General features: G+C 38.1%; 1 protein-coding gene and 1 pseudogene across 1 annotated transcript in view; one reads left to right on the forward strand and one right to left on the reverse strand.

The window, feature by feature from the left end:
* The window catches only part of Nup93 (nucleoporin 93kDa), a 125,214-nt gene that overhangs the window by 62,818 nt on the left and 36,504 nt on the right, over positions 1-25,892 (forward strand). Inside the window, exons 4-5 of the mRNA XM_005388358.2 lie at positions 8,967-9,029; positions 13,764-13,892. Of these exons, the coding sequence (XP_005388415.1) occupies positions 8,967-9,029; positions 13,764-13,892 (192 nt within the window). The remainder of the gene's footprint in view (positions 1-8,966; positions 9,030-13,763; positions 13,893-25,892) is intronic.
* LOC102030340 overlaps positions 21,328-25,892 on the reverse strand; it is an 11,866-nt pseudogene continuing 7,301 nt past the window's right edge.

The following is a 25,892-nucleotide window of genomic DNA, read 5'->3' on the forward strand; positions in this document are numbered from 1 at the left end:
TGTCAAATTCCATTTAAAACAATGTAAAATTATTAAAGAAGATTTCTTGTTTGTTTTAGTAATCTCCAAATTTTTTGAAAAAATAATTTCTGAGTAAGAAGAAACTGCAGCGGAACCAAAGCTCCCTTTTCTGTGGCTGCCCTGATGATTGTGTTCCAATCCCATCAGCATAAGCATTGCTGCATAGCAGGAGGAGCTGTGGTTTTCGACTGCAGTGTAAATGACTGACACTGTGTACCAGCAGGGAATTAATATGAGAAGTGGTTCCCAAACACTGTTCTGACAGTGCTCCGCTCGCTTGCTAAGTGGAACTCAGGCTTACTCCGGAGCCCTGCAGAAATCGGCCTGCTGGAAGCTGCAGACTCCTACTCTGGCCACCTCCGAGACGCACCCTCAGCTCTTCTCTCCCCTCACAGCCCCCCAGATCTTACTTTTGTTTCCTTTTAAAGGTCATTATCATTGCATTCCCATTTTTTACCGCAGTGCAGTAAACTGGGACTATGCCAGCTCTATGGATGTGAACAAACCCATCTCCAGGATGGACATGTTGAGGCATTTTTGTCATCCCTTAATGAAATCCTTCTTGTTTTTCCTTCATCTAGAATGTCTGGACTTCATATTTTTCTGGGTCTTCTCATAGGTAGGGGCTTTCTGCTGCCTTTCTTTGAGACCAGAGACACTTTGACACACTTTTTTGTTTGTTTTGTTTTTGGGTTTTTTCATTTTTTGAGACGGGTCTTGCTATGTAGTTCAGGCTGGTCTTGGATTCACTATGTAGTGTAGGCCAGCCTCAAACTCAAGGGAATCCTGCCTCAGCCTCCTGAGTGTTGGGATTACAGGTGTGCACCACTGCACCTGGCCTGCACACTGTTAATATTTATTCTATTTGTGTCTCCAGAGTTTATCCCTAGCAAGTGTGCTGGGCTTTAGGGGGCGGTTGGCGGAAGGAGATAGAATGCTATACTCCAGCCACCTCAGCAGTCCGTGCACTGTTAGCATAGTGCCTTCTTGCCTTGGTCTCTGGTGCTCTCTCTGACCTCCTACCATCAGTAAGTGAAGAGGGAAGGCGGCCAGCAGAGGCCCTGCCACTGCAGCTTGGCGCAACTACTGCATCATGGTACGCTCACTAGGATGCAGGCTCTGGCTTGTTTTTCTGGAAGAAGTGAGGCAGCAGCACTGAATAAGTCACATTCCTCCTCCAGTGCTCTTGTGACTGGCAGAGAGGTGGCTTATACAAGCCTCTGTGTGGCAGGGCCTCTTGGATTGGGAGGGGAGGAGATTCACTGAAAAAAAATTGTTTTCCTGAGTAGCATCATTTTTAATTTTACTCATTTGTATTATACCCTTAATACTTGCTACCTCTGTCTATGGAATCTCCAGAGCCTTTCAATAGCTGCGTTAGATGAACTGTTTTTCTTTCCTGGATGGCCAAATAGAGGGATGGGAGGAGATAACAAGGATGTCCCAAAAGAGGCAGAATTGACTTTTTGGCTGTAGCCCATTCTGTAAATCTTACAGAAATTGGCCTCACTGGGATGTAGCCCTTAACTTTGACCTGTTTTTAGGTCAAAGTACAGCAGTCCCATAGTCCCAGTTTTATGTCTTGCTGTAGAAATTGGAAGAGGCATTCGGTAGCTGTGTATCTACATTGTGATGACAAGGGAGGTCTGGTGCGCATCACTATACCCTTCGCTAACCACCACAGAACTGGCATGCCCCTATCCTTGCTGCTCTTTTCCCTTCTGGTTTATGAGGCGTTCTCCTTTTTCTTTTCTTTCTTTATCCAATGCTGAAATCTTGGAAATTGGAATTTTGTTACACTGATTTTTTTTTTTTTTCTTTTGAAGGAAGTTGGGATGAGAAGCAACTAGAAGGGATTTGCAAGAGGTAATTAGATAAACTTACATGAGAGACTCTCTTAAGCCTTTGGCTTTCTCAGAAGGCCAAGGGGCAGATGGAATTCTATCATGGCATTCTTGGCATCCCCTTGAAGGGACCAGGCATGTCCGCTCACTTTGGTCTAAATGTTGCCTGTTGGTCCTTCACTGGTCCCAGAGGAGGCATTGCCCAGTGCTGTATATTCTTGAGTTTAGAATTTCCTAGTGACCACTGAGTTCTCATCCATCTGTGAGATGTATTGGAATTGTGGGGCAAGGAATTTGTTCTGCTTGATGGGCCCAAACCAATCACATAATTGTGTAACCCTTTTTTAGTCCAGTAGCAGAAACAGTGCACAAAATGGGACCCGGCATCCTGACAGTGACAGATGACCTAGTGACCACCCATTGCCATATTATATTACCAAGGTCTGCCACCTGTGGCTCTAGAACTGTCTGCAGCACCGTGGATCTGCTGCGCCTGCAAATGGTGGAACCCCACTAGCTCTCTCACAGTGTCTGCTGCCACCTGCTGAAGGAAAGCAGCTAGTCTTTTACATATATGCACAGCGAGAAATCCTACAAAGCATTAAAAATATATTACAATTGGCAGATGCCAGCTCTGCCCACTTAATACTGCTTTCTGCCGGGAGTATTTTAGAACATATGTATGGAATCTGTGAACAGATGATTTATGGGTGATTTAAAGTATTAAAATTTTTGTAGAAAACAAACAGTGGGACTCACTCTAAATATCTGAGTTGGAGAATAAGCTTGAACTTCACTGTTCAGTCTGTATTCCTTCTAGATGAAGATTCATCCTCTCATGGGCCTTCTAAGCTGACATTTTATGTTTATTTTCTTGTAGTATAGTGGTGTGATAAAATAACCAGATATGCTGTAAATCTTACAGAAATTCTCCAGATTTTGAAAGTACTCCAATTTAAAAATTTGTTCGGTTTAGTGTGTTGTGTTTGTTTTATCAGTAATGAATATCTGTGCACTTGAAAGATTCCTTGAGGCAGTCTCAGTATAGGCATTGCAAAAGGGAGCTTATGAAAGGCATGTCCACGTCATCTGATAAGCCCAGCAGCTCTGGCTCTTTTGAGTACTGGCAGGATTTCTGTCCTGCTCATGTGAAGAATATCCTACTTCATCCTTCTTTATTTTCTCTTTAAGGAATATTACCTTTACAGAAGGTTTAGGAGAAGTGATAAGAGTGTTTTACTTAGAATAGATCAAAGCAAAATAATGGCTACAACTCACACTGCTATCTTTATAGAATTTGGACTCTTTTCCATTGCACTAACCAAAGTTCTTCAGTTTCTAAAATTTGCTTTTTTTTCTTTCCTTCTTACTTTGCCTACCTACCTATTCCTTATGTCTTGGTAATTTTTTAAACCATTCCTAATACCACTGCTCGCTATGTGTTAATACCATTTTGATTTGGAGTGTTGGTTACAGAGTTCTTATTGATTTGTATATAAATATATTAAATGAGGATTGAACAAAGATTTTATAATATCTACCATGCATTTTTGTGTTATGTCAGACACCTTCTAAGAAATATCTAACCTTTTGTGAGTGCCTCACTCTATATTTTGACAGAATGGATTACAGTTAGTCTGCTCAAGGGAAGAGGTAAGAAAAACTTGGGGTTTTGAGAGTTGTGTAAAATATGGCTGAAGCTTTGTGGGATCAACTTAGACTAGTTGTTTCATATCTTTAAGAACTGGTTAGGCAGGACTTCACTGGTTATGTAGCTATCCAACAAATCATTTACTTGTAGATGGAAAGCGAAGAATAGCGGAAGAGTCAACGGAAGCTCTTTTCTTGGGTGCCATGTTTTCTTAGCTAACAAACAGGAATACTGAAATTTTTCTCTCAGAGACCCTTATTTCTTAATAGTTTTCACTTCTGGAAAGTAAGTAAAGTGAGAAAATTTAGCCTGTTGGCAAAAACAAGCTCAATTTACTTTCCTACAATAGAATTTAGCTGCATTTGTAGTCTGAAACCCCGAATCTGAATGGTGATTAAAAATAAGGCCATTTTATGCCTGTCTTTCTGGACTTGAGCATTTAAGAGCCATTTTGGCCACAAGATCTTGGAGATATAGTTACATGTTTGATAAGAGAATCAGCTTATCTTAAGGTTATATTTAGCATTGTTCTCAGCCTACTTCTTAAAGGCAGAACACAAGATGGAAGGTACTGCTTGAGTAGATGTATGGTATTGTTCCTTAACAAAAGCAGTAATAATATTTTGAAATGGTATAGAGTTTACCTTTGGAGCAGTGATTTCAATCTTTTTGGACTGTGACCCATGGTAAGAAATGTAGTTTACATTATGATCCACTTCATAGACCCATGCATAAATGTATATAAGTGAAACAGATGTTTCATAAAACAGTACTTACCCATACCACATATCATTGTTGCATTTTGTTTCATTTTAAAAATGCAGTTTGATTTCATGACTCAGTTGTAGATTCTGACTCACATTTTGAAAACCACTGCTCTAAAGGAATGCCAAAACCTTGACATTTGTTGTCTTCCCTCACGATGTGAGACGGGGTGGGGGTGTGGGATAAAAAAATAAAATTATAAGCGGAAAATATCTACCTTGATGTACTGTGATGAGAGAAGGCATGGTAGGGTGGAAGAGCGTAAAACGGGCCAGAAAATTTAGTTTCTAAGCCTGAGCTCTGCTGCATATGAACTGAGTCATCTTAGTGTAGAATCCCCAGAGCATTTTAGAGTTGGTAAAATTTCTAGAAACTACATCATACAGCTTGCTCAACTTTTAAACTTTATTGAAGAGATTATAAAATATAATCTAGTTAAGTACTACTGAGAGTTTAGCCTTGGGTTAAAATTGAAGAGAATAACCAGATATGTGTAATATACTTATGCCTGGCATAAAGTAGTTGCCATATAAGTGTTAGCTGTTATAAGTACAGCATCTTTGAATTCAAAAATCTGAAATCCAAACTACCTCAAAATCTGAAACTTTGTGAGCTCTGACATGATGTCACAAGTGGAAAATGACATGCCTGAGCTTATGTGATGGGTTGCAGTCAAAACATAGGTACACGAAAAATATATGAAATTACCATTTGGCAATTGGTATATAAGGTATATGTGAAATATAAATGAATTTCATGTTTAGAGGTGGTTCCTACCCCTAAGATGTCTTATTTTATATGTATATATATATATATATATATATATATATATAATTTTTTCTTCTCTTCTTCCTCCCTTCCCTCTTCCTTGTCTGAAAAAAAAAAAAATGTAAAATCCAGAAAACTTCTGATCCTAATCATTTCAGACAAAGGATACTCAGTCTGTACTACCATAAGAATTACTCTCCAAGCCTCAGCTTCATCCTTTGTAAAGAACTGATGCCTGGTTAAAACAAATTTAAGGATATTTTGCCCTCCTCCAGATCTGTATCCTTTTAGAGGGGAAAAGAAGTTTTATTTTCACCACTTACAGGTTTGCTGTTTCTTAAATAGTTTGTGTGGAGAGTCAGAATTATATTTGATCTCTGTCTCTGCCTCTTTCTGATCCAGAGTCCTTGGTCAAGTTAGTTAAACATTGAAATCTGTTTTTCATCTGGAAAACAGGGTGAGGAGAGTCGGGTGACCATGCCTATACTTTCATATTGTTAAGTGAGTAGCAGTCATGTCTTTGAATTGCCTAGAGAAGTGTCTAGCTCTTAAATGCTTCCTGAATGGGGGCTACTATGTGTTAGAGAAACCCAAACATGTTCAAGGAGCCAGTTAGAAGAGAGATCTGTTTCAGGACTCTGGCAGCGAGGAGATTGGGAAATACAGAGACTGGGGAATCAGGAGTAGTCATTTTACCTGGTGGCCTAGGTAAGATGTTCCTTAACGAGTGGGCCAACACTTGACGGGGTTGGGTGGAAGACTAAAGGAACAGTGCTCATGACAAGATGATGAGGGGATACCGGTAACAGGAGCTCGGAGGCCCACAGTCTCAGAAGTTGGCTTGTCTCGGGGAGGTGAGCTATCAGCCTTTTTGTGCCCTGGGGGCTTCGGAGAGGCAGGGAGCCAGTTTACACCACTGGAGAACCCATTTTCTGATAAGGCATAAAAATACATCTCCAGCTTGAGGGCATGAGAGGTATGTCACAGACAACTGGAGACAAGTTATGTTTCTGTCCAATTTTTTTTAGCTTTTTGGTTCCAGCCAGCTGTTATTTTTCTCTGAGGTATCTGAGGGTGTCTTTCCTTGAGGTGTCTTTAGTTGTGTTGTGGTAGCTGCCTCAGTGTCCTGAATTGTTTCAAAATGTTTAACATTTGTAGTCACTTTAACTTTGGGAAAGAACCAGAAGTTGCCTGGTGCCAGATCTGATAAAGTGAGTAAGGACACACTCTTACTATTTTTACGAGCCTACCTTTCCATTGGGTGGCACTCAGTAGCAGCATTCACACCTCATCAAGCACAAAAGAGATCTTGAAGAACTGCTTCAGAAAGTGTCAAGAATGATGGGATAAGTGTATTTGAACTGAGGGGGATTAATGGCAACATGTCTTCTATGGTAATAAGTTTTTAAAAAAATTTAAACAATTGCCATGTATTTTGATCATCCCTTTTTATGTTCTTTAAAGAAGCCAACCACCACCACTAGATGGCACACAAGTCCCAGCACTACTGTGTACTTACCTGCATTTTAGATTATCTCAAAAGATAGGGCACTAACCTGTTATTTTTAAAAAGTATGATTTGTAATCCTACCTTAACATTTCAAAAAGGAATAAAAAATGGATCTAAAAATTTAGACTCTATGTACAGTTGGCCTTTCAGGTCTATAGGTTCTATGTATATGGGTTCAACCAGATGCTGCCCAGCAGGGAAAAAAATTGCATCTGTACTAAATACACAAAGACTTTCAGTTTCTCTTTTAGCATTATTGTCTAAATAGTATAATATCACAACTATTTACATGATATTTACCTTGTACTCGGTGTTATAAATAATTAGAGATTGACGTATACAGAGGTTATGTACACTGTGCCATTTTATATTAGGGGCTTGAACTTCTATGAATTTTGATATCAAGACAAGAGTAACCTACCTGCCCCCACTTCCTCCCAAGAATAATCTGCCTCAAAGCAGTAATGTCTTTTTTTTCTTCCTTTTTGTTCTTAAGCACTACTTGAAATTTCTTTCTTTTTTTTTTTTTTTACTGGGAATTGAACTCAGGACCTCATGCTTGCCAGGCAGGTGCTATGCCACTGAGCTACATCCCCAGGCCTTCAGATTTCATCCCTTAGAAATTAGTAGTGTAGATATCTGAAGCAGTCTTCATATTCTATCCAGAGAACTGCCCTGGAGCAGTCTTCATGAGAGGACTGTTTTCTGGTTGCTCTCTGCTATACCTGTTCATCTTCATGCACTGTCCAGTTTGGGGTAGGATATAGTAGAGGTAGGAGAATCTTGGGCCAATACGTAAGGGTCTAGGGAATCTATGCAGAGTAATCATGTTCTGTTTAAATTACATTTCCTATCTGCCCAACTCCCATTTTTTTTTAAAGGACCAGCAACTTGTATGTCGGACTGTTTGAAAAAATACACTAAAATATAGGTAATCAAAGTCTAATTAACTGACTATAAGTTTCAAATACAAGAAAATGGTCAAATGGGTTTTAGTTTATTATTCTAAAACCTTTTTGCGGGGCTGGGGATTTAGCTCAGAGGCACAGTGCCTGCCTGGCAAGTGCAAGGTCATGAGTTCAATTCCTGGTACCGGAAAAAACAAAAAACCAAACAAACAAACAAACAAAAAAAATAAAACCTTTTTGCTTAATTCTATTTTGTATTGTATTTCCTGAAAGTTCCTTTTTTTATGAAAAACAAGATGATTCTGAATAAATAGGTTATTTCAGACATGTATGAATATATCAGTAGTGTACTTGACATACATGTACCTTTCCTCACAGTTTATTGGTGGGTCTGATATGTAAGGTAACTTGTATTATGTTGCAGCTGAAGACTCTGATTTCCATGTGTTGGTTGGTGGATCAGTTTCCTTGTTCCTATTTGGCCCCTGTATCCCAAACTGTGGAAAAAAAACTTCACTCTTGTGTGTGAAGATGTTTTATGTCTCTCTGCCTGCCTGCAGCTGTGGCTGTTGACATAGTGTCCTGTCCCCTTCTCCATCAGACATTAGCTCAGGCAAATGAGGACAGTGACAGCAACAGGGAAAGCACCCTGTGCATGTCTTTGGTGTTACCAATAGATCTAGACCTAATCAATTCTAGTAATAGAGCTATGTATATCAAACCTTGGGCTAAGAACTTGATTACATTATCATTATTAGGCAAGAACAAACTGGGGTTTAGAAAGTTTGGGTGACTTGTTAATTAAGGTCCTGCCATTAATTAATGGAGGCACTAGAATTTGAAACTCATTTTCCAAAACCTGTCCTCTTGACCATTGAAGTATTGTGCAGTTGCATTTTTGAGGCATTTATACCCAGTGTATGTTAAATTAGACTTGTACACTCTTCTTCACCTCACCAGTATTAAATAAACAATGGGTGTAATCGTAGGATAGAAAGTGCACATGGCGAAACCCCAGAAGTGTATAAATAAATGTTTTTTAGGATTTCTCAACCATTGGCAAACAAATGAAAAGCGTGAAGACAAGTGGGCAGTGCTAGTTCACTCACCATTAGGAAGAAACTGAAGCAACAGAACTATGGAACAGTTACAGGAACTAACATTACATAGACAAAGCTGTATCTCTATTATCTGCTATGTAGGCATTTTGAAGGGCAGTCTTGACTGCTTACTTTCTATGTGTTTACAGGACATAGGATTACTTTTGTCTCATGGAAATTTTACCTTCTCATTATCATCATGTGTTCCCAGAATGAAAGAAACTGGGAAACATGTTTAAGATCATCTATTTTGATGTTTTCAAGTTGACAGCATTTTGTAGGGGTGGAAGTGGACAGGGTAGCAGATACCTTTATGGTTATCTTTTACCCTACAATATGCTCGTCGTTGTTTGAAGATTAATTTTAACCTAAGTTTTGTTATTTCTTCCCTTTCCATAGGGCTTCCTGAAGAATGAGAAGGACAATGCTCTGCTGTCTGCCATTGAAGAGTCCCGGAAGAGGGTAAGAAAACCACAGTAGTGTGAATAGGGCAGCAGTGTATACCAGGTTGTGTGTCCCCCTCAAAGTGGGGGTCTGTCAGGTACAGCTCTTTCTTAAATAAAGAGGTAGTTCACTAGCAGGTGTTCCCCAGAAGCTGTTTTTGAGAATATTGTGCTCTTGTGCATCTCCATGTATTTAGTGACTGAAATGTATCTGAGATACTGAACTAGACAGTTACTATTAAATTAACCCTAAAATGGAAGGGCCAGAAAATTCTTATATTTCATTTATTGTGTAAATGATATTTTACCTTCTGCAAAATTGGTACTTCAGAAGGGCAATTGTGATCATTGATAATATTTCCTACCTTCTTTTTCTTTTAATACACAACTTGACTGTACCACCTTTTATATTAACATTTTCTCCAAGATCTTAAAGACAAAATAACTTGGTGCTCAGAATGGGTTGTAAACAAGTCAGCCAGAGCAACCGTTGTATGTTGGCAGTATTTTTCAAAAGTATTCCTATAAGATACTCAAAGATCACTTATTTTACTAATGTATGAGTTATTTCTGTTTGTTTCTGACAAGGATTAAAACCTTTCCAAAACACCCTATTACAGAGTATGAGATTTTCAAGCCACTGGGTCTTCGGGGAGGGAAGGGAAGGGTGGGTTGTCAGTGGCACTGGCTCTGAGAGAGCTGCTTCCCCAGGCGGGTGTGTGCCAGTCTGCAGCAGTGTGCCCTGCCGAGGGACCACAGGCAAAGGGAGAGCTCTCGTTCACTGTTTACTGACTTGACTTTAGTATCAAGTGAAATGTATATATGTATTAGTTGTGTGGTTTAAAAAATAGTGGAGTGTGCTTTATTAATATATTCTACGAGGGTAAAAGCGTCTCAAAGGACTGATGTGAGACAGGGTTGCTGAGGGGCCTGCCAGCTCTAGATTAAACGAAAATGTTCCCAAGGCGTTATTTAAATGACTGATATGTTTAATTGTCAGAATAAAATTCCCTAAAATTTCATTCATTTGATTGTTGGCAATAGTATTTAGTCCTAGAAATAAGAAAAGTCACTTGATACAGATTTGAAAATATTAAAAAAGGGATTTCTTTTTGTTCACACTCTGAGTTACTCACCGACATTGGTTCTCCTGCTGTAAAGGACCAATGAAATTAAATTAGGTTGAACACCACCAAGCCGTATTAATCCATTTACCCTGCAGAATGTGTTTCTGGAATTGGCAGTCTCTGAACATTGTGCCATACTGAGACTAAATGTGCAGCCAGCCAAAACATTTAGGTGACATACCACAGTGCAAAATTGCGCATATGTGTTTGTGAGGGAGATATTCCGGTGTGGGACCCTCCTAGAGGGAGGCCTCTGACCTGTCTGGACAACAGGAGACTGCTGCTGAGCAAGAATTATTTTCAAAAAATGATTTGGCAATCAGCAGCTTCCTGGCATTTTGGTGGCAATTTCATGTTTGAATAACTTGCCAATGTCCTGCTGAAATGCCAAGAAAACAAGCTACAAAACCACAAATGTGTCCTATCTTTTCCTGTTTGGTGTATCCCAGCAAAAACAGAACAACATTATCAACATTATCAGAACATATGCAGTGTTTCTAAAAGACAGCAACAGCTCGATAATAAACGGGTATTATGTCAAAGCATATTGCCCTCTTCCCTTTATAAAAATGGGGTTTGAGTGTTCCCCACCTGTTCTTAATTCAGTTGCCCAGTTCTCTCCCTGCCTTCCTTTAATGTTCTCAAAGGGAAGTATTTTCCACACAAACAATAACTGGAAATATTTAATTTATAATAGTTTCTCCACTACTTTGTGATTTTGTATGGTTTGTTTTACATTCCTTTTTAACACAACTCTTCCAACTTACCCCTTTTCTCTTCCTTGGGTTTCTTTCCTTCCAGTCCCTACTGGTCTGTCTCCTACCTCGCCTCAGAACTTCACTCCCCTCCGCTTCTCTTAGTTCCCAGTTGAGGAGCTCTGTTGATTCTCTCTCCTGAGCCCATTTTGTTAGTATTCTTTGCATCTAACCTCGTGGTTCAGACATGAGTACAAATAAATAGACTAGAATTGGCAGATAGGTGACTAATCACCCCTGATTAGCCCATAAATTGGATGTTCCGTTATCTCTAATATAATTGAGATATGCTTTCTGGGGGTAGTATGGCCACGGAAAGAGAATTTTAATGTTGAATCATTTATTTTTGTTTGAAGCACCTCACAGGAATGATGAGTGGAACCACAGTGTTGTTCGCTGTTGTGGGTGCGTTTCTTGGTGAGTGCTGTGGCATACTTCTTCAAACGTGTATCTGCGGATTTGAGCCCAGAAAGCACCCATTTTTTGAAGATGCTTAGTGCTCTGAAGTACTAAGGAGAAGTTCTTGGCACACAGTTGGCAGCGCAATAAATAGGGTAGTTAATTCCCACTATTGTCATTCTGACCCTTACCTGATGCTGGAAGTCTGCCCCCACCACTCTCAACCGCAGTTTTTCTGCCATTGTTTGTTAGCCCAGGACTTGTCCTTAAGAACAATTCTTGTGACATTTTGTAGTGTCCTGCGTTGGTGCCACATCTTCGCCTGTGCCTTACTTGTTGCCAAGCTCAGAAAGCTGTATAAAATGTCCCTCCCAATCTCATTTCTGCTTGCCCAAGTCCTCTTTGCCTATGGCCCTCCATTGTCCCATGTTGAGGAGGAGGTCTGAGGAAGAGTTTTGAGCACCCTGTGGCTCACTTATCTACCCTTTTCTGGATAACTTTTAGCGCAATGACTCCTGCTCCCTTCTTCTCCGACTTTCTGATCCTTAGACCACTTGACTTTTGTGTTTAAGTTCACATCTGTGAACAAGAGGCAAAGATTTTTCTCTGGATTTTTCTCAACTCATACTAACTGATTAGAATGAGCTATTCTACTTGATTCTCAATGAAAAGAGCAAAACCAGGTGGAAAATTGTTTTTAAAATTAAAAAGAAAAGTTGGGGGAAGTCATTCCTCCAATATCTTTAGAATTCGTATTAGAAAAGCGTGCAGGAGCCTTCTTCCTAACTGTGTGTGTGTGGTGTGTGTGTGTGTGTGTGCTTGTTGTTCCCTTCTCACATTTTAGTAAATATTGAGTAAAATACAAACGTCCCATTTGTAGGAAAAGTATATTTGATTTTTTTAACAGTTCCTCAAAACTCATATATATTGATTTTGTCATTATAAATTATCTGCATTGCCAGATATAAAGCAGACAGTACTAATACAGTACTCTCTTGGTCCTACCTAATTAGATGTCAGTCTGACTGTAAATGAAATGAGTTTTTGGAAAGTGAGGTTAAGCTGAAAGGAAACCTTGTTTGCCGATTGAAGAACAGTAGGCTGAAAACCTGCATGATTCAGTGTCTCCATAGGTTGTTTTAATTTCCTTCTGTGAGGGTTTTGTCTCTATTGTTCCTTCTCTCCTCTCTCCCTTTCTTTTTCCTTCCTTCCTCTGTTCCTCCCTCAGTCCCTTCCTTTCTTTTTTTCTTTTTGTTCTGAGTGCCTGTGTTTTGGCAGCTACTTGCACTGTTATCAGTAGACAGTAGCAAGGTCTGCTAGACTTTGCAGTGACTTTCAAAAGAAGCAGTTTAATCCCAGAAGGTTAATTTTCTTTTCCTGACTTGTCTCCTGCTATGAAAATATCAGTGTTTCTTAAAAAAATGAAAAAACATGGAATTTCTGTTTGTTGCATCTTAAGGTACCATTCATCTTATAATCCATCATTATTTTATGTACTATAAGCAAAAAAATACTCCCATGACATGCAATCAATTATAATATATAGCCTAATTTTATAGGTTTTAAACTATTTCAATTTTTTTTTTTTTTTTTGGTTTTTCTCCGGTACTGGGAACCGAACTCACGACCTTGCGCTTGCCAGGCAGGCGCTTTTGCCGCTGAGCTAAATCCCCAGCCCCAATTTTTTTTTTTTTTTTTTGGTACTGGGAATCGAACTCATGACCTCACACTTGCCAGGCAGGTGCTGTGCTGCTGAGCTAAATCTTCAGCCCCTCTAATTTCATAGGTTTTAAAAAGATGTTTGTCTTGGTGAGCACATGGAGAGATGTTCATACAACTAAAAACCACAATGAATTACTACCTCACATCCATTAAGATGATTCCTATAATGAAGGAGAAACAGAAAATAGTAATTATTAGTAAGGATGTAGAGAAATTAGAACATTTGTGCACTGCTGGTAGGACTATAAACTGGTGTACCTCTTACAGATACAGCGTATAGATTCCCCCAAAAACTAAAAATAGTATTGCCATATTATCCCAGCAGTTCTACTTCTGAGTGTATAGCCAGAAGAACTGAAGCAGGGACTCAAAGAAATATTTGTACACTCATGTTCACAGCAGCATTATTTATAAAAGGGAGGCAAACCTGACACATGTTACAACATGTATGAATCTTGACATTACGCTAAATGAAATCGGCTACTCATAAAAAAGACAAAACAGTATGATTACACTTATTTTACCACAATTAAAAGGTTTTTAAGTGTCTTAGAATCAATGATATAGTAGGTGTGTTGCAACCAATTTTCAGTAAACTCTTTAAAGGATCATTTTAAAAATAGATTGTTGTTGCTTTACTTATAGGAAGTGGGAGGTTGGGAGGGGTGCTTTGCATTTGTTTTAGGTTTTCAAGGAAATCGTATTCTTTAGTTTTCATGTGGGTCATTGCTCTCTGTTCCCCTCTGGCAGACCTTTGGCATGGCTGAGGAGTATCATCGAGAGTCAATGCTGGTCGAGTGGGAGCAAGTGAAACAGCGAATTCTGCACACACTGCTGGCGTCAGGAGAAGATGCCCTTGACTTTACTCAAGAAATTGAGGTAGTTTACTTGCAAGAGATAAAACAAAAATAAAAATGTGGAGTCAAAGAATGTTTATCCACTTGGCTAGTGGCATTCTGCCCAGTCGATCGCCACCTCCCCATGAAACACTCGGCTTACTTGGCTCGAATTCATGATGCCACATTTGCCTGCATTTCCCTCCACTATCTCTGGCTGCTTCTGCTTAGTCTCCTGTTCTGCATTTTCCTCAGACTTTCTGACCTCTGCATGTTTGATTTCCCTTGGGCTTAGTTTTGATTTCTTTTTTCTGTCCTAATCAGTGCCCTATTGATTTTAAATTTGTGGCTTTGAACACTGTCTACATCTGGAAGATTCTCAAATTTGAATCAGAAATCCTGAGCCCCACACTTACTGAAGTAGTTTCCTTCTTGGATGTCTCATAGGCATCCCAAGATAAATATGTTCAGAATCAAGTCATGATAGCAATCCCTGCTCACTCCACCTTCTTTTCTCACAGAGGTCCCATCTTTATAAATGGCAATTCTGATATTTCAGTTTTTCAGATTAAAAAAAGCCTGAGATTCATTTCTATTCCCTTTGCCTTTCTTAACTCAGCCTATCTCACATGTTGGCAAATCACTTAACTCTACCTTTAAAGTATACCCACAATCCGCCACTCCTCACCATGTCCACTGTTAACACTGGAGTCTAGACCACTGTCATTTGTTGCTTGGGTTGTTGAACTCATTTGCTGATTGGTTGTGAGTCACTCAATCTAGCCTTTGCTCACGGTGCCAGGATTATACTAGCTCTTGACTTCCAGAAAGCGAGGGTTGTTGGGGCCATTTTACAGCCTGTCAGCCACACTGGTTTCCCTGCATCTGACCTTATATACCGCTACAATCTCAATGCAGCAGCTAGAGTGATACTATTACACAGTTTATATTTCTGTCACTGCACTGTTCAGAGCCTTCCATTGATCTGAGTCTCACTTGCAGTGAAAACAGCTCTTCACCATGACATGTAAGTCTAAATGACCTAGTCTTATTGCTAAGTTTAATTCTACATTACTGCCCCCAACTCCTATTTTTTGATTTTGGGGGTTTTTTGGTTTTTTGGTTTTTTGTTTTTTGGTGGTACTCGGTACTGAATACGAGCCTTTACACATGTTAGGGAAGTGCTGCACTTTTGAGACACATTTTCAGATATTTTTTTTTTTTTAATTCTTTTTATCTCTTGAGACAAGTTCTCATTAAGTTGCCCAGGCTAGACTAGAACTTGTGATTCACCTGCCTCAGCCTCCCAAGTAGCTGGGATTATTGGGGCATGCCACCATGCCTTGGCTTTTCCTTGTTCTTCTTCTATCTACACAGGCTCTTTATCGGTTCTTTGAACACACTGGCATTCTCTTAGAATGTTCCTCCTAAATGACTTGTGGTTATCTCCTGATTTCCCATCCTTCTGGTGTTGACCCAGTACCATCTTAATGAGGCCTCCTGAGTCCTTGATATTTTACACATTCCTTCCTTCATGTATTTATTTTACTTTTTTGGTGCTGCGGATTGAACCCAAGGCCTTCTAGCACTTCTCCTATGTGCAATAGTGTGTGCTTTATGTCTTTATATTGTTTTCTTGATTGGGTTTTTGTTTTTTTGAGACAGGGTCTCACTATGTAGTAGAGGCTGGTCTTGAACTCATTATGTAGCCCAAGCTGGCTACTATGTTTTTATATTATATACTGTGTTTCTCATGGAAGATTGTAAGCTCTATAAAGGTAAGAATTTTTGTTTGGTTTATTGCTATATTCTTAGTACCTAGAAGAGTCTCGAACACAGTAGATGCTCAATAAATATTTACTAAATGACTAATTTGGCTCTGGCTAACTTTGTACCAACTGGAGTATTAGAGAAATGGTAAAAAAAAATTGTTTTTTTTTTTAGAATGGGAAAAATAGTCTTAATTTTAAGTATTCGTTGGCTACACTGCTAACTTGAGGATTTTCTCCTTTTCTTCTTGTCTTTTTGACTCAGGGTTTTGCTATGTAGTTGAGGCTGGCCTTGAACTCACTTTGTAGCCCAGGTTGCCCTCAAATATGCAGCAATCTTCCTGCCTTAGTCTCCCAAGTGCTGGAATTACAGACGTGTGCCACCATGCCTGGCAGGATTTTCTTCTTTTTAAAAACTTAAAGTTGGGGCTGGGGATTTAGCTCAGCGGCAAAAACGCCTGCCTGGCATGCGCAAGGTCGTGAGTTCGGTTCCCGGTACCGGAGAAAAAACCAAAAAAAAAAAAAAAAAAACAACAAAAAAACTTAAAGTTTATAAAAAGCAATCCCTTTATGTGGCTCAAGAATTAAACCATCCTGTCTCCAAATACCCCATTCCTTTGCCTCTTTGTCTCTTCTATCAGTAATCACTATGTCTTTGTATCTGTGGTGGTGGGGTGCTAGTGATCAAACCCAGGCTTTCATGCATGCTAGGTAAGTACTCTACCAGCCCAGTTATTACTACTTTCTTATATTAATTCTTTCTAACATTTTATATAAGTAAAAGTATATGAGACAATATGTCCCTGAGTCTTCTTTCACAAAAGTTAGCTGTGTGTTCTGTTTTACATCTTTCTTTTTGCCTTCTTTGTGTCCTGAGGATCTGCCCTTTGAGGAATTTTGAGGCTGTATCTAGGATCAGAGGAAAGAGTGTCTTGCTTTTATCTGTAATGTGTGCCCTTTTGCCTGCCATACATGTATCATCTGGTCTGGGGGAGGGGACAGTCCTGGACTTCAAATCGTGGCTCCAGCAATGACTGTTCTGAGGCCTTGTCCAAGTTAAGAACCTTCAGGTTCTTCACTGGTAAAATGGCTTTACCAGGGCAAATCAGTGATAATGTAAAGGACCTGGCCTATAATGGCATTGTTACAAAAATGATAGTGTTAAGTGTTTTTAAAAAGTAGACTCAGGTAATTTGGAGGTGGAGATTAAAATGGCAGTGTTACAAAAATGATAGTGTTAAGTATTTTTTTGGAATATTACCAATGCTTCCTCATACATCTTTTTCCTAGAACTTGTTCTTGGGTAGCTAGCATTCTTTTGTATACTGAGATAGGAAAACCGAGGCTCAGTGAACTATGTAATATGCTAATGAGGCTCAGGACTGTTGACTTCTAGGTTGTTCTCTATTGAAGTCTGGGTCAAATAATGCTGGGTTGGCAGTTCAGGGTGCCTGCAAGTAACATCACACATCTTAACCTCTACAAATTTTCTCCTGATTTAAAAAAAGTTATTCGAGTAGATTAGTTCCCAGCGTCTTGAGATATTGCTCCTTGAGGACCCTGCCCTATATTTCTTAGACGCATAGACTTCAGACTCAAATCAGAGTCAGAGAAAGAACCAATGTAAAAGCCCCTTAAACAGCCTAGTGTTTCTTCTTGATTGTAATTCCGGGCAAATAACTAGAACAACTTATAGTTTAATAAACTTTATTTTTTAAAAATTGTGTTAATAGGTTGTATTCTGCATAGGGATTTGGAAGTAATTATAAATTGCAAATGAGATGTTCTTTCTTGATTGCTTTTCCCTTAAAAATAGGCCCTTCTATTTATTAGACTCTTCTTCCGTGACCTCCAGTCCCCTTGGAAAGGAGTTATTGACACCTCATTATTCTGTTAGGACACCCAGCGCAGTGAACAGTACTGCTGCAAAAGCTGGCAGGTAATGGAAACAGGTCTCTCTGCAGGTTATCCAGGGAATTAGCATTTTATGGAAACCTTTAAGTTTTATTGTTTTTAGCTTTTTTCCTGAAGTATAACATATATACAGAAAAGTGAACATTGTAAATTTACAACTCAGTAAATTATCACAAATGGAATACATCTAGATGAAGAAGGAGAACATTTCCAGCGCTCCAGCAGCAACCCCATTTGTACTTGTTTCTAATCTCTAACCTCCAACCAACAGCAGTGGAACCACTGTCCTGGCTTCTAACATCAAAGATTCATTTTGCCTGTTTCTGAACTTTGTGGAAACGGAGTCATGTAACATGTACCCTTGTTTGTGGCTTCTCTTGTGTAATACTCTGTTTTGTTGCATGTAAACCACGCATTCTCTTGACTGAACAGTACTGCTGCAGTTTGTTTATCCATTCTAGTGTTCATAGACAAGTGATTTTCCATAATGATTCTTACCACTGTGTCCTCCCACCAGCAGTATGTGAAAATTCCATTTGTCTCATGTCCTTGCCACACTTGGTGTTTCCTGTCTTTTTGAGTTTAAGTTTTCGGAGCCTGTGTGGGACCCTGTGTGTTTAGAGGCTTTTTTCATATAATTTCCTTCAAAGTGATAGAAAGGTAATATTGTCTCCACTTAGTCCACCATCTGCATAAAAGACCACACAGTGAAAAGGACAGAAGGCAGGCATTGGAATTCAGCAGGCCTTGGATTCGTGAACCTTGATGCCTCATTATGAAAAGCCTTTCTTGAATAACTGTTGTAAGGACCGTAGAACATATCTAAAGTCCCCATATAAAGTACATACTCTGCACATCCTAACAATATTCGTGTGACTGTTAATATTTGATAAGTTTGACCTTCATTTACTTATGTTCATATGAAACTTTCTAAGGTGTTTTCAAGTACTATTAGGAATGAAATATCTTTAGGCATAAAAGAGGAACTATAACTTGATATACAATAAGTCATGTTCTTTTCTGAGCATCTTATTATCAAGAATAGGTTGTTAAAATGCAAAGGATCATTAGGTAGAAAGCTTCAGGTCACTTTGAGCTGACCTTAAATTTGAAGGAAAATGTCCAGATTTGTATATTTAATATAAAAAGAGGCCCAAGCCTTGAGAATATTTTTTAAAGCAAAAATGGACAAAGATAATGATGGTTCCTGAACTGTCTCCCCAAAGCCATCTGGTAGTAGAAGAACAAAGATTAATATTTGTTTCTGGAAAATTTTAATAAAGGAAATGATACTTCAGTAGTATAAAGTAATTTTGGAAATGCTCTTAGGATATTATTGAAGAGATATAACTAGGAAAGAATTGAAAGATTGTTAATAACTTAATCAAGTTGAAGTCTGAAGCTGAGTGTAGTGGTATACACCTGTAATCCCTGCATTTGGGAGGCTGAGGCAGGAGGATTGCTACAAGTTCGAGACCAACCTGGGCTACAAAGTGAGCTCAAGGCCATCCTGAACTGCATAGTGAGATCCTGTCTCAAAAAGACAAAAAGAAGAAAAAAAAAAAATGTTACAGTCTGAATAAAAATGATGTACTTTAAAACAAGACTTATGACTATAAGCCCTTGTATCCTGTTTCTTGCATCTTGTCAGCTTTAGGAAGAACTTCCTTACTTTCATTGATTACAAGACAGGATGGAGGGCTTGAGCAGCATGGATATCTTTAATATGTTCATGACAGGGCCGTGCATGCATGACTGTTCCACTGGGTGGCTTGAACCATGCAATGGGACAATTGCATGCTGCCTGATGGGACAGTCTTGTATGTACTACCCATGGTTCAAGCTGCTAGGAATGTGTTAATTAATGTATCATAGCCAACTTTTAAAATGGTATTTATTTAAAGGTAAATTTAGCTACCACAGCTTCTGGTAGCTGTGTTGGTGTTGGATACAGGCAATGCGTGGGTGATCCCTTAATGTATTATTTAGAAAGTAACTCAAGCAGAAGGCTCACTAGAAAAGGTAACTACTTTAATTATAGATAATGATGACAGTCCACTCTGAGATATGTGAACTGCTCACTATATGTTGAACAGCATCTAATTTTGGTAATGGACTTAATGTCATATTTCATCAATTGTAGTCACACATCTTTCCTACACTCTTAACATCTCTGAAATCAAGATATGTCTCAAATTCAGTGGTACGTGACAGCATATTTTTCTTTCCTACTGGTATATAAAGTATATTCTTACAATAAATAATGTATGAAATTTGATGAAATACAGTGTAGAGTGACAAGAGTTTGAATTTGAAAACCCCGGAATAGATGATTCTAAGCTATATTTTTGATTCTCTGGCAGTTTCCTAGGAGTTAGGACTGGTTCACATTTTGGAGTTAAGAAGGATTTCAAGGATACAAAAAACCAAATTCAGTAGGTTTCTCAGTTTACTAACATACTGTATCACACACAAATGTCTTCACATCTGGTGCACTATTTTTTTTGTTAGTATATCTTTGTGATGCATACATTCATTGTGGGAATTTGGTACATGTATATATCACATCTTAATCCTATATACTTCCCCTTGCTCTCCGCTCTCTATCCCTTTCCCATTTGAAGATCTCTCTCCATTTCCTATTTTATATTACTCTAATTTATTTATATTTGGATTTCTCATAGAAGAGAAAGCATGTATATTTAAGCTTGTGTATCCAGGGGCTGAGGATTTAGCTCAGTGGCAGAAACGCCTGCCTGGCAAGCGCAAGATCACGGGTTCGATTCCTGGTACCAGAAGAAAAACAAAAACAAAAGCAAACAAACAAAAAAACCCAATAAGCTTGTGTATCTGATTTATTTCACTCAACATTATGGATTCAAGGTACATCCATTTTCTACAAATGACACATTTTTCTTTCTTCATAGCAGAATAGTATTCCACTGTGTATAAATACCACATTTTCTTTATCCATTCATCTGTGTTTTTTAAAATTGTTTATTGGTATGTTTTAGATATACCTAATGATCGTATTCATCATAGGAAATTTGATCCTGTACATTTTGATTCTTTTTTTTCCCCAATCCCCTCTTCTCCCTGCAACTTCTCTTTGCTGCCCTATTTACAAAACTTTGCTTGCATTTTATCTTTTTTTAATCCTTTTTTTCTTTTCTTCCTTTCTCACTTCCCCTACTCTAGGTGCTCTTTCCTTTTGAACAGTTTCCTCCCGTCTCACAGTATCTGTTGTACATTTTGGTCCTTGTTTGTTCTTTCAGTTTCTCTTACCAGGGAGACCGTGCAGTGTTTACACATGAGTGACTTATTTCACTTGAGAGTACAGTCTCAAGTTGCATCTATTTACCTAGAAATGCCTCAAGTTTATTTTTGTTATGGCTGAGTAGTATTCCAGTGTATACAAAGACCACATCTTTTTTATCCATTCCTCAATTAATGGGCATTGGGGTTGTTCCCAGTATTTAGCTATTACAAACTGTGCTGCTATAAATGTGGGTGCACATATATTGCTGTGATATGAAGTATTTAATTCTTCTAGGAAGATACCCAGAAGGGGAGTAGCTGTGTCAAATGGGACTTCTAATCCTAGGTTTGTTTGTTTTTTTTCCACTTTCTTAAATTTCATTTAAAAAAAAAAAGTAACCATGGTGGTAAATTTCTAGAACATAGTCAGTTTTCTGGAATTTCTCCCTCCAAAGTGAGATTTGACTTCCAAATACATGCCAGAAATGTATAGTTCCCAACTGTACTAAGTAGGTAAGAGGCTGAAGTCTAAAGTGTTCATCTTCCAGCTCTCCCCAGTCTGCAGTCTGTCTGGGTCAGCAGTAATTGCCTGAATAGCTACTATGGCTTCATTAATTTTTATCTGTAACTCTGAGTTCTTCTATATGTAGACTTTGAGCAGCTTAAGAACTGCGTCTCCTGTGCCCAAATCAAGAATATGTTTGTTTAAAGCAACAGGCAAACCCTCTTTTGTTTGATTTGCCTTAGCAAATGCATGCTGTTAGGAGCTTCTGAACCAAAATGCAAATTGCCTTAAGCATTAGCAGGTAGTCATCATGGAGCTGAATCTGAAGGTCCTTAGCCAAAGCCATTATACCAGCCTTCAAATCAGAATTATTTACATCCACATTGATCAGTGGCTCTGCACTTTTAGTTGCATTGTCAATATTTTTTGCATTATGAGGTGTTAAGTCTTTGTATTTTTCAGCATTATCTCCATATTCAAGTCTAACAGCTAAACCAAGAAGCCTGTCAATTGCTTCTTGTCAATCCTGAGTCTTGAAAGGACAGTCAACATCTCTGAGATACTTTTGAAAGAACTTGGGCCAGTCACTGCTGGGGATGTTTCTTAAATTACCTCTGTCTTCAATCTTGTAGTGTCTGCTTTTCTGGTCTTCAACCCAAACAATAAAGTTTCTAAATTTTGTTTCAACTTTGCAGTTGAAGCTGGCAGGGTCGTGGTAGTTGAGAGCTGTCTGCTTGTGTTGAACATGGTCCCTGCTTCTCACTTGGGTCCCCTGAACCTCTGGCAGGAGAGTCTGTTCAGGCACTGATGATACAGAGAGAGAATCGTAGTTTTTTTGAGGAATCTCTACACTGATTTTCACAGTGGTTGCACCAGTATACACTCCCACCAACAGTGGAGAAGGGTTGCTTTTTTTATACAGCCCCTGCAGTGTTGGTTATTGGTTGATTTTTTTTTTTTTAATTGGTTGATTTCTTCATGACAGTCATTCTTTCTGGGGTGAGATAGAATCTCAGTGTTGTTTTAATTTGCATCTCTGTAATAACCAGTGATGTTGAAAATTTTGTCATTTTTTTTTTTGCTGCTTGTATTTCTTCATCTGAGAAGTGAATATTCATCTTAGATGCCCATCTTTGGATTGGGTCTTTAAATTTGGGGGGGGTCTGATTTTTTTTCAGTTCTTTATATGTTCTAGATAGAAGTCCTTTGTTTGAAGTACAACTGGCTAAAATTTTTTTCCACTCTATGGGGTATCTTTTCACTCTGTGATTTCTTTTGCTGTGCAAAAGCTTTTTAATAGGATGAGATCCCAGTTCTTAATTCTTTGTATTGTTTCCTGCAGTTGGGGTTTTGTTCATGAATTCTTTGCCTACACCTCTGTCTTGAAGAATTTGAGCTATTCTCTGTTCCAGCATATTTAGTGTTTCTTTTAATATTTAGATCTTTGATCCATTTCTGTTGATGGACATAATAGGTCATTTCTAAGATTTAGCTATTTGGAATTGTGCTGTCACAAGCATGGATATTCATGTATCACTGTAATATAATGTCTTTAACTCTTTCAGGAAGGTAGCCTGAGGAGGAATAGCTGAGTTGAATGGAATTTCTATTTTTAGTTGTTAGAGGAATTTCCATACTGATTTCCATAATGGTTGTACCAGTTTACCTTTCCACCAACAATATAGAAAGGTTCCTTTTCCCTTGCAGCCTTGCCAAGAATTGTTATTATTTGATTTCTTGGTGATAGATATTCTTTCTGGATTAAGACAGAATCTAAGTGTTGTTTCAATTTGCATTTCTCTAGTAGCCAGTGATGCTGAACATTTTTTTTCATGTATTTATTGGCCATTTGTATTTCTGAGGAATATCTTTTCATCTCAGTTACCCATTTTCTGACTAGGTCTTTTGTTCTGGGGAATCTAATTTTTTTTTATTTTTTTATTTTTTTTTAATTTTAAAAATAAAAGGAGGAAGACATTAACAGACAGACATCCTTTTACAAAATAGCAAAAGAACAGTACAGACAATACAGAGTTACAAACAAAGTGGTAGGAAATTAACAATGCTTGTTGTATTACATATTGATATCTTCAAAGTTGTTTCTCATGAAAACAGATAGAGACATGCAATGTTGATCAATCAAGGACTCACTGACAGTTTCAGCAAAGAAACAAGACAGTAGAACTATGTTAACTATCCTGTATCTAATTTTTTTTTAGTTCTTTATACATTCTAGATACTACTTTGATCCCTGGTACCAAAAAAAAGTAAAATAAAATAAAATTTATATATTAATCCTCTGTCTGAGGAATAGCTGGTGAAAAAATTTTTCCCATTCTGTAGTTTGTTGATTCAGTCTGTTGATTGTTTCCTTTGCTATGCAGAAGCTTTTTAATTTGATATAATCTCATTTTTTGATTATTCATGTTATATTTTGTATGCTGGAGGTTCTGTTCAGAAAGTACTTGCCTATGCCTGTGTCTTCAAGAGTCTTACCTATTTTATCTTCTAGCATGCCAAGTGTGTAATATTTAGATCTTTGAATCATTTGATTATAGGTTAGTACATGGTAAGAAACAGGGGTCTAGCTTCTGTCTTCTGTATGTAGATAATTAATTTTCCCAATACCATTTGCTAATAAAGAGGCTTGTCTTTCCTCTAACATACGTTTTTAGCCCCTTTGTCAAAGATCAGGTGGTTGAATGTGTCTAGGCTTGTTTGTATATCCTGTCTTCTGTTCCACTGATCCACATGTTTTATGTGGTACCATGGTTTTGTGTAGCACCATGCTATTTTACCACTGTAGTTTTGTAATATAATTTGACATCTAGGATTGTGATACCTCCCACTTTGCTCTAATTACCCAGGATTGCTTTTGCTATTCTGAGTCTCTGCTGGTTTCATATGCATTTTAAGATTGTCCTCTCCATTTCTGAGAAGAATGCTATTGATATTTTGATTTGGATTGCATTAAATTGGTATATTAGTTTTGGAATTGTTGACATTTTGACAATATTGGTTCTGTTTATCTAGCAACAAGAGATATCTTTACATTTTCTGATGTCTTCTTTGATCTTTTTCAGAGTACTGTAGTTTTAATTGTAAAGGTCTTTCACTTCCTTGGTTAGGTTTATTCCTAAGTAGTTCTTTCTTTTTTTTATTGTGAATGGTATTATTTTCCTACCTTCTTTTGCGGTGGATTCTCAGTGGTGCACAGGAACACTATTGACTTTGTATATTAATTTCATATCCTGCTACATTGATGAATTTGGTTATTAATGCTATGGGTCTTATGGTAGAATTTTTTTGGATCCTCTAGTATAAAGGTTTATGTGATTGCAAATAATTATTATTTGACTTTTTCCTTTTTCATACTTCTCCTTTTTTCTTTCTCTTGCCTGATTGCTCTGGCTTATGTTATGAGTACTGTACTGAACAAGAGCGGTGATAGTAGACATTCTTGTCTTGTTCTTGATTTTAATGGGAAAGCTTTTGGCTTTGCCCCATTTAATATGTCATAAATGACTTTAATCAGATTGAAACAGGGTCCTTCTGTACCTATTTCTTAAGAGTTTTTATGATGAATGGATGTTGAATTTTATCAGAAGCTTTTCTTGTATCTGTTGGTATCATGTAGTTTTTGTTCTTTTTATTTGTGTGATGTATTATATTTATTGATTTGTGTATGTTGAATCATCCCTGCATTCCTGGGATGAAACCTCCTTGATCATGATGTGTGATCTTTTTAATGATTTGTTGCATTCTGTTTGCCAGCTTCTTGTTGAGGATTTTTTCATTTGTATTCAAGAGATTGGCCTATAGTTCTCTTTTTAGTTGGGCCCTTCGATAGTTTGGAGTCAGAGTAATGCTAGCTTTCAGGAATGAGTTTAGAAGTACTTCTTCCCTTTAAACTTTATTGAAGATTTTGGGGACTGTTGGTATTACATCTTTCCTGAATGTCTTGTAGGATTCAGTGATGAATCTGTCAGGTCCTGGGCTTTTCTTAGTTTGTAGGGTTTTGTTGTGTTTTTTAATTACTGCCTTAATTTCAGCCTGTTATGGGAATTTTCAGAATTTGTATTGGTGTTCTCACTTTGGCAGCACATACAGAGTTTTTACTGGTGTGTCTTCCTGGCTCCATCCTGGTAATTTATATGTGTCTAGGAATCTGTCCATTTCTTGAAGATTCTCTAGTATGTTGCAATACAGTTTTTCAATAGTAATTACTTTTGATCTTCAAGATTTCAGCAGTGTTAATTGTGAGTTTGCCTTCTTCATTTTTAGTTGCATTGATGTGGTCTGTTCTGTTGTTTGATTTCTTTCAATTTTGTTACTTTCAGCTCTGATCTTTGTTTCCACTCCTTATACAAGGTTTGTCTTTGGACTGTTACTGTTTTTCTAGCTTCTTGATGTGCTTTCCTGAGGTTGAGCTCACTGTTTTTCTTTTTTTTTTTTTTTTTTTTTTGTTGAGACAGGGTCTTTCTGTGTAGTTCAGGCTGGCTTTGAACTCACTGTGTGTTCCAGGCTGGCCTTGAACTCAGGCAGTCCTCCTGCCTCAGCCTCCAGAGTGCTGATTATAGACATGTACCACAACCCC

Source organism: Chinchilla lanigera, unplaced genomic scaffold, assembly GCF_000276665.1.
Source record: "Chinchilla lanigera isolate Chin_1 unplaced genomic scaffold, ChiLan1.0 scaffold00032, whole genome shotgun sequence".
Taxonomy (NCBI): Eukaryota; Metazoa; Chordata; class Mammalia; order Rodentia; family Chinchillidae; genus Chinchilla; species Chinchilla lanigera.